General features: G+C 46.9%; 2 protein-coding genes across 2 annotated transcripts; one reads left to right on the forward strand and one right to left on the reverse strand.

Moving 5' to 3' along the window:
- Positions 1-1,302: 1,302 nt before the first annotated feature.
- CTRU02_205847 (NB-ARC and TPR domain protein) lies at positions 1,303-4,401 on the reverse strand (the record flags this gene model as incomplete). The annotated part of the gene is made up of 3 exons (XM_036722917.1): positions 1,303-2,603; positions 2,656-3,380; positions 3,449-4,401. 3 exons carry the CDS (start codon positions 4,399-4,401, stop codon positions 1,303-1,305), a joined length of 2,979 nt encoding a protein of 992 aa, XP_036585215.1.
- Positions 4,402-7,097: 2,696 nt separating this feature from the next.
- On the forward strand, positions 7,098-8,596 carry CTRU02_205848 (uncharacterized protein; the record flags this gene model as incomplete). The annotated part of the gene is made up of 2 exons (XM_036722918.1): positions 7,098-7,991; positions 8,042-8,596. 2 exons carry the CDS (start codon positions 7,098-7,100, stop codon positions 8,594-8,596), a joined length of 1,449 nt encoding a protein of 482 aa, XP_036585216.1.
- Positions 8,597-9,077: the final 481 nt, after the last annotated feature.

Genomic DNA, 9,077 nt, shown 5'->3' on the forward strand with positions numbered 1-9,077 from the left:
TTTCGACACATCCGCTGTCATTTCGGCAGTTCTCTTCTTCAATCCGCCACCAACATCGAGAACGACACAGCGGACACTCGATGACCCCCCAAAAAAGTGTCAATCGGGTGCAGTTAAGTCACCATACTAAAGCACCCAATGAAGGAGGCAGATGATTGGACGGTGCATGACGTCGTTGAGAGCGTGTCAAAGGTAAAAGCAGACTCTAGTAGTGTTTGGAAATCCTTTTCTCCAACTGCTTCGCCATATCAAGACTCCATTGCGAAAGTAGACTATTTCAGACAGGAAGATTATGGTGTGATTTGCGAGGTGCCTCCAATCTCCTTGCATCTCTTCTTTGGCTAACCTATTAGTGGTGCACTCGACGCCTCTCTGGATAGCCGCTCCCATCGGAACCCTACCCTTTCCCTGCTGGAAGGTCTTATGTCCCGAACATTTTTTACACCGAACGTCACCTTGATGGGTTCTGTTGCAATAGCCTAAATTCCGGCTTGAAGTGGCCCCACCGCCGGCTGCCTACGTGACGACAGTTAGATGGGGATAAGTTCCGCGGCCACTTCAATCATCACTTATACCGGAAGTTCCCTCAATTTAACAAAGAAATACACACCGATCATATACTTTTGGCAGTATATCCGACTTTGCGGGTACCCTTGTGATCTCAACAAGATCAATTACTGCGTCAATTGAAAAGCTTGTGCTCTGAGAACGAACTTATGTAGGAAACGGTCACAGATGCAAACGGAAACAGATTTCATGTCTTAAAACTACGCTTGGTATCCAAGCAGGAGCACCAGGCTTCTTCGCTTGTGACATACATACGCCGAAGAAGAACAGCTCAGGCTAACTAATCTAATAGTTTAAGCACATGGCTATTGGCAAGCTTATTACTACAGATACTGTTAGGATCACACGCGTGTCTGTAAAGTAGAATTTATTCTTGAAGGAGCAAAACTTTCTGTTGTTGTGTCTATTGTCTAGGACGATTTCTGGTAAAAGTGCTGGCTGAAGTGGCCGCCGAACTTATACCCACGTCTGGCTGCCCATCACTCGGGCAGCCGGCAACCGGCAGTCTCGCGGCGATGAAACCTGTTTAACCCGGAGTTCCGGCTATTGCAACAGATACGATACATGATGGCAATCTTGAGGATCACTCTTGGCACCATACAACATATCATGCTCTCTTATTTCTAGCAATTGTTCATGGTTCATTACAATAAGGCAAACGTGTGAGAATTGATTCAGTGACTCTTTCCAGATTGTACGACATACGACAATAGACTCCCCTTTTCTTCACTCACTCTAGCTATCTTTCTTTTGTCCTTTTACTCTCCGTTTCCGTCTTCGTCCTTTTTTAGATGAATGTTCTGCGGCAGGTAGACTTTCTTCGTCGTTTTCAGAAAGCCGTAAGAAACTAAGTTGTTCGCTCAAGTATTCGTATCGATCGTGTTGTGGTCCAAACACGGTGAAAATACCGGTATGTGCCTGTTTATAATATGTAACTGCTTCTTCTATTCTCCCCAGATCCTTACATAAATTCCCAAAATTTTGGAGCGTATTCAAGGCGGGGAGAAATGTTTTCAACGCAACTAGCCCCAACGCCTTCTCATAGCCCTGTAGGGCCCGCTCATACATAGCCTCGGCCTCTGCAAGCCGGCCCTGGGCTTCATATAGAAGACCTAGGTTATTGACTGTATTAAGCGTTGAAGTATGGTCTGGCCCTAACGCCTTCTCCTTGCCCTGTAGGGCCCGCTTATACATAGCCTCGGCCTCTGCAAGCCGGCCCTGGGCTTTATAGAGAATGCCTAGGTTGTTGACTGTAGTAAGCGTTGAAGTATGGTCTGGCCCTAACGCCTTCTCACGGCCCTGTAGGGCCCGCTCATACATAGCCTCGGCCTCTGCAAACCGGCCCTGGCTTTCATTAAGGTCACCCAAAACATGCATGGCCCTGGCTTCTTGCAGTAACTCAAGCCATTGAGATGACCAGGTAAGACACCTGTCTGAATGTTTAAGAAGCCGTTGCTGCTGCCACCAGTATCCGGGCTGTTCATCTTCTGGGACATGCAACACTATGCACTCTGTCGCTAGCCAAGCCATATCCACGTTGACTTCTGTATTGAGCACATATGTCATCCAAGAATGAACACAGCCGTGAACGCTGTATCCTGGTGATTCTTCTTTGGGCTCTTTTGTTGAGGGGTTTGCGTCCACTAATCCATGGTCGCATAATACTCTCATTGCTGCGTCAAAAGTAATTTTGTCTTCTGTGACATTTTGTAGCCATGCCGGGCCACTTGGACCCCCCTCTCGCAGCAACTCGTACCATAGATCGCCATTATCAAAGTATGCCCAGAACTTGAGAAGCGATGCTGACTCGGGGATCTGACGCTTGATGTGTGCATACGAAATATTCCACGTTGAGAACATGGCTTGATGATATGACCGTAGCTGCGGGCTACTCTTTTGTAGATGAAGCCATGAGCTTTTGTATTGATTAAGATACTCCTCAAAACTTGTTGAAACCTGGTTTAGGTATGCTCCAGCCGTTGATAGAGCAAGTGGGAGCCCATCAAGTTGTTGTGCAAGTTCGATAGCAGCTGGATCTGTCATTTTGGGTCAGCTCTGGTATCTGGTTGCGAATGTACATCCACTTACCTTGTCTTAGATTGGTTCGATTCGATGTTGATGCCAAAATAGCTAAGCTGTCATCGATTTCGTCCATTTTGCGGAGCTGAATGTTATTTCCTATTTGTATCTTTGCCAGTCGAGAGGTTATGAGGATGGCGCCATGCTCGGTTTCGGGAAGATACATGCGGATGTCGTACGCTTTTGAAGCTTCTGTCTCGCGCTGGCTTGTTTTGCCTGAGTTGAGTTCAATACCTTCCGCTACCAATTCGTCGTTGTCTTCGACTACGTCGTTGCCCTCAAACTTAGCATGATCATAGTTGTCGTAAACAATAAGCCATCGATTGTTGCTCGGTTGATCCAACCACCGCTTAACTGCCCTTACTATTTCATCGAGGTCAAGATTCGTCATGGCATTTTCGAGATATCCCACTGAAGGATACTTGTACAAGATTCTTTGAGCAGCTCGCTGGAAACTCTGTCTTAGCGATGTTTCATCTGTTGCATTCAGCCATATCACGGCCGAGTAGTCATCGCGGTGCTTCTTGATGTAGGCAATTGTTAATTGAGTCTTTCCCATGCCGCCTAGTCCGTGCAATACAACGGTACGACGATCACCGTTATGTTTCAATGCCTCATGTAGGCGTGTCAATTCGGCACCTCTAGCAACAAATTGTTGCACTTCGGTGACTCCTGGCAAGCTGAGAGCAAGCGTAAACGTAGCTGTAGGGGGGTTGGCAGCACAAACAGGATTTCTGAGCAAGCACAAATTAGTTACTATAGATGCTAGGCGTTATAAAAAGTTGTTGCTAAGAAGGCTTACGGCTGTGTCTCATTGATAGGCATGTAATGGAACAGCTGCCTTGCATAAGCTGCTGCTGTTGCTGCTGCGTATCCATGCCACTGGTCGTTTTTATGTGAGTCGCAGTAGTCTGAAATACCCCGAATGACCATACAGGGAAACCCGGCGAGTGCTCCAGCCGCTTCCATCTCAAAGCATAGCAGTCCGTCTTGCTGGGCCAGCGTATCTCTCAACATAGCGTCCTTGACTACCAGTTCTCCAGACGCTATAGTACCTCTGTGCACAACAACAAAAGTATTGTCATCCTCAGTTGATCTTTGGATACGTTGTGATGGATCGCATCTGCTTTGGTCGCAAGACACCCCTGGTTGTAGATGTTTGTGGTTTGACTTGTAGAGGTGGTCGTTTTCCACACCGGGGAATCGGTAGTGTCGAAGGCTCCGCTTACCCGTATTGATTCGTCTCACGTCTTCTTGCACAGGATCGTTATCAGCCCGTGCCCGATATACTGCTAAAGCTCGTGCAGCATTGAGAAGGGCTGCTGGAGGCGGAGCTAAAGCACCTGTGCGTTCAAAATAGCCATCCCTGGCTTTGCCGTGATCATACTGCACGGCGCCAGAGTGTACACCGGTTGGTTTGCTCACCACCACATGCCCTAGCCGAATCATGCCATTATTTGTGGTTTGTGGGACGCCACCGCCAATACCAACCAACAAGCCAAACTTGAGGTTGGGAAACGTCATCTTCATTTGTGCGACGACTGCGGCTGCTGGGCAGTTTCCGGGCAGATGAAGGCCTGCGATAACGACGTTGTGGCCGTTAATACTTCCAAGGTTGTATACGTTATGGTCCGCTGATTTCTGTGGCAGTTTCACATGCTCCTCGTCCAGCATTTCCATTGCAGCAATCTGTTCCACCTCCAGTGGGCAGATCCATGCTACTGTGTAAGCAGCGTGATTTAGTTGTTTCGCCATGTTGCTTCGAGGAAAGACCTCCTTGGCTTCGTCTTTAAATGGATAATAAGAAATTAGAAGAGGTCGTATTGGCATTCGGTGGTAGATCAATAGTTGTCGATTATACTGTCAACAGGGCGATGTAGATGACTTCTCAGGACGTGAGAACCAGTCTGAAGTTCCAGTTAAGAGGGAAAGAGAAGTCCATAGTTATCGAGCAACCCAACCGTCATGTCAAAAAGAGGGGTTCGTTGCTTATGCCTCCAGCCTTGTGCGGCGCAGCACTGTGATGGGTGTCACTGCAGTCTGGGCCACCAGTCTATTGGCTCACTCGTGTGATGTCTTAAATAAGACTGTCCAGCTGAGCGGAAGGGCTTTTACCCATACGTCTCATTGGGAGGAGTCTTTCCTATAGACTATCGATCTCTTTAGTTCATTTTGAGAAAAAAGAGCGAATGCAGGTGCCAGCCTGATGCATGCGACGGTCTTAGCCCGCACCCACACTCCGTCCAGCAATATCATTGTTACCTGATAGCTTTGATTGAAATCGAACGCTTTAATAGTTTCGGTTAATAAATGCGAATGTTTGACGAGGCACATTGGTTCAAATGAAGAGGGGGCGTGAAATTGAGTCGATGAAAACCTTGCAGCTGATGAGCAACCATAAAGCCAGTCGCTGCCCCGATTCCTCGTCGCCAAAATGTCAGCAGTTTGAAAAAACACATATTCTGGCTGACTTGGTGGCAATTTCTATTGACCATCTTAACCTATCGGTCTCTCCATTCTGAGCCGACTGTTGGATTCCCTTGCTGGTCCGGCCTAATGGGAGTATTCTTATCAATCTCGCCACGTCGAGGAGTTTCTATCAACAGGTTTAATTGAAGTTCGAGTTGAAGAAGAATTACCTTGACAGTCAACTAGACAAATGTTGTTGTGTTTTGGTTTAGGTCGTAGTCCAGCGCTAGGATAGTAACTGTTGCAATAGCTGGAACTCCGGTTTGAAGTGGCTCCGTCGCCGGCAGACCTGCCGGCAGCCAGGCAGACGGGTATAAGTTCCGTGATCAGTTCTGCCAGCACTTCTGTTGGAACTTCTTCTTCGACATCAGACACAAGAACAGACGCCAGTTTTCCCCGCATAAGAATGTCCAACTTTACGGGTACCCCTGTGATCCCAACAGTAACCTTGTCAACGAAGAAGAATGCCGATCTACTTTACCAAAAAGCTTCTTCTTGTGATGGAGAAATCATGTGGAAGAACGTTGTCTAGTTTTACTCATCCGGCAGATTCCCGGGCAGATATCTTGCCATTTCGTCCCATTCTGTCTAGTCTATAATGGTCTCTTCTAGCAGTTGGTATGCTGTTTTATCTGTCGCAGTTTCAGCTCGTGGCCGAGAATATACTTTTGGACATGACTTGAGAGGTTCCTCTTTGGGAACTTCTGCCCAACTTAGCTAAACAGTCCTAAAGGATAGTAGTAACTAGCCTTGTCCATGTACGTATGTCAGAACTGTATCGATATGCAAGGTCTAAATGTAGGCTGGCCCTGAAGACTATTATCCGAGAAAGGGTCTGATGGACATGGAATGTTCCTTAAAAATTCAGGCAGGCAAAGTGTCCATATTTGTTGCTAAAGTAGACCATCTAACCTATCTAATTCGCCATTTGGTCTATTGATTCGGTGGCTTTGGTTGCTTTCACTTCCGCAGGCATTTTAGCTACTGGTATTGCCGTGTTTCTCGACAACACCCTTGAGGAGGCCCCAGACACGCACACAATAGTTCCTATTATCCCCATCGGTAGAGCCAACTTTTCAGGTGTGCGGCTGCAGTGTTTGATGAGAACATTTTGAGAGCTTCAATTCTGGTTCCAGTATCCGTTGGACAAATTCAGCAACGGCCAACTCGTAGTGGAAAAGCTCATAGCTTGCGCTTTGGTGGAACAATGACTTCAAGCCGTACTCAGACTTGCCTCTGGCAACGAAAGTAGCTGCGAAATTTTGAGTAAGAAGCTCACTGCTCTTTGTAAGCTGGGATCTTAGATTTTCGGCAGGATAAAGATGCTTGAAACAAAGTCCAGTTGTGTCTTCTATGGGTGTGATGCAACTCAAGTTGTCGTGAGATACTTAAATTAAACAAAAGTGATGACAACATGCGCGAAGACTTCGAAGGTATACAGGTTGAATATTGGTGGGCATCAACCTTGGGCTGTATGAGGGAAAGGAAGATGAGAATGTGATTCTCAAGTACTCTAGAGAGGGAAACAACCTTCCTTGAGTAGCTAGCTAATAAATTCCCTGCCTGTAATATATACCACTTCAAAGTGGTGATTACCAGGAGCAGCCTTCAGCAGCCTTTCGTATTACTACCTTTTCAACTTCAACTTCATCTTCTAATCACCTACTGTCAAACAAATAGCAAGGCTCGAGTTTGAGGGACATACAACTTCCTCTTTACTTACTCCTCCTGTTTCTTTTTTAGATTTAATGGTTGAGGCTGCCCTTTCCCATCGTCAGATGCGCCTTCCTTGGATTGTACTTCTCCAATATCATTTCGCTCAACACAGCCGTTATATTAAATTACAACGGGCTCTCTTACCTACTTGATAACTTTAACCTCAACCTCAATACTTTAAACTTAGGCACAGCCTAATTGACCTTGATCGAGACTTGAAATTTTCTTCTTCCATCGAGTAGCTTCCATTCATCAACATTTTCAACATGACTTTTCAACCTGAGCTTACACGTAGCTTATCCTGGACCACAAGGTTTCAAGTATATGACGACGGTCTCGGCGATACTCGCCAACCTAACCAGAAACTTCGGTTCTTCGATAACAAATCAAACGAAATCTCCCGAAAAGCCCTCATCGATGATTTGAAAAGTGGCAAAACGGCAGGAACTACGGGGTTACCAACTGCCCAAGAGTTAGACGAGAGCGATGCTGAGGCCTGCCGAGGACTCTGGGTTGGGTGGTGCCGTCCTTTACAAGTCCTCCCCGAATTGAATATTGCTCATAGAAACTGCTCAATCGCAAAGCTTGTCACGTCACGGGCTTCAAAAGCCCAGCTGGATGAGGTTATCTACGGCAAGTGCGACCCTACGGCTCTGAAGGTCATTGGCCTCAGGCTCCACAACCAGAGCTTTGTAAAGTACTACGCTCTTGCGTACCCGGATTCTGTAACTGGGATTTGTACGGCAGTTCCGGTGCCTGGCGGTGGCCCAAATGTCTTCTTCTTTCCAGAGTTCCGAGACAAAGGGGACACCCTAGCTAGTGCTACGAAACGTCACCAGGCCTGGAACACTCTGGTCTTCAAGGCCGTGACCTCAAGCGACCCTGTGTCTACTGAGGGAGCAGAGGAACGAGATCCTCCTTCTACTCAAGGAAGTCTCCCGATACATATCCAGCAACATCCTTTGGGGGGTATCAGATCGAAGTTGGCCGAGTTAAGAGAGACGAGAGACCTGGTACTCTACAAGGAGGTTATGGCAGAGCTTGAACAACAGACGGGGTTCAAGTTTCCTAGTGTGCCTACCTTTGGTTTCCTTGAGCGCTTTCTCAAGAAGGAAAGGCTCGATGCGTGGCACTCTCAGCGAGTTGTGGATGATTTCTTTGTAAGTGCATGACTTATAAACTATGAAAATGACTAACTGTTTCCCTATAGGTTCTCCATCCGCGAATCAGCAGAGCTTCAATGCCAAAACTGACGTGTACCTTGGTTCAACGAGTTTCGGATTTTCTGAGTCGCGACAACAGGGCGTTCCCTCTCGATTGGTCCACAGTTTGGTCATTTCTTTCAAACTTGGCTTACCTCTGTGATGCGGAGAAAGCGTCTGACGGTGAAGTAGAGGCTATGGTTGTTTTGGTTTTCCAAATGGTAGAGTCTCCATCTTCGGACGCTCCTACTTCCCCCGACAATATGCAGACTTTCATCACGAACATGATTGACTTTATAGAGACTATTCTGGCAGCTCACGAGAAGTCTTCACAAGCTGCAGATGCTTTTCACAGAGGTTCAGACGATTTGTCTGGCTCAAGAGCCTTCGATCGATGGGTGGATAACATACGCAAGAGGAACAAGTACGGGGCAGAGGGGTCGCCTCGTCCTTTGAAGAAGCGGCTGCGGAAACCAACGGAGATTGACGTTATTAAAGTCGAAGACGATTCTAGTGATTTGGAATCTGAATCGACTGTTGATAATGACGCCAAGACTGCTTAACTCGGCTAAGAGTAGTCAAAGAAGGCTGTGAGATGTGAGGTACAATCAACGAATTTGCGATGGCGATGAATCGAACACGGAGAGCGACGAAGCTAATGGACGCGAAATGAAATGAATGCATTTGGACATCGAGACTAAACGAGCAGCGATATCGATGGGTAAGGGATAGCATACCAGAGACGTATGAAGGGCCGAGATATCATAGCTAGCCATCTTAGCAGATATCAGCTTCTCTAGACCTAGCAATGATGAATCATGAGCGATAGAATCCTGGTCTCACAATCATGTCATTTCAGTGATACCCAACTACTGGAATAATTCCAGCATATCAACATGTTTCATGAAAACGACTTGGAAATCACCTAACGAACCAGAGCCACCCCTAAAGATACCACTCCCGACCTAGAACCAGCTATTTACCCACTAGCGACAGCCAGCCATGAACCATCACCATCATCCCTTCAAATGACGAATCCCGACC

This window comes from Colletotrichum truncatum, assembly GCF_014235925.2.
Source record: "Colletotrichum truncatum strain CMES1059 chromosome Unknown Contig_0003, whole genome shotgun sequence".
NCBI classification, from domain to species: Eukaryota; Fungi; Ascomycota; class Sordariomycetes; order Glomerellales; family Glomerellaceae; genus Colletotrichum; species Colletotrichum truncatum.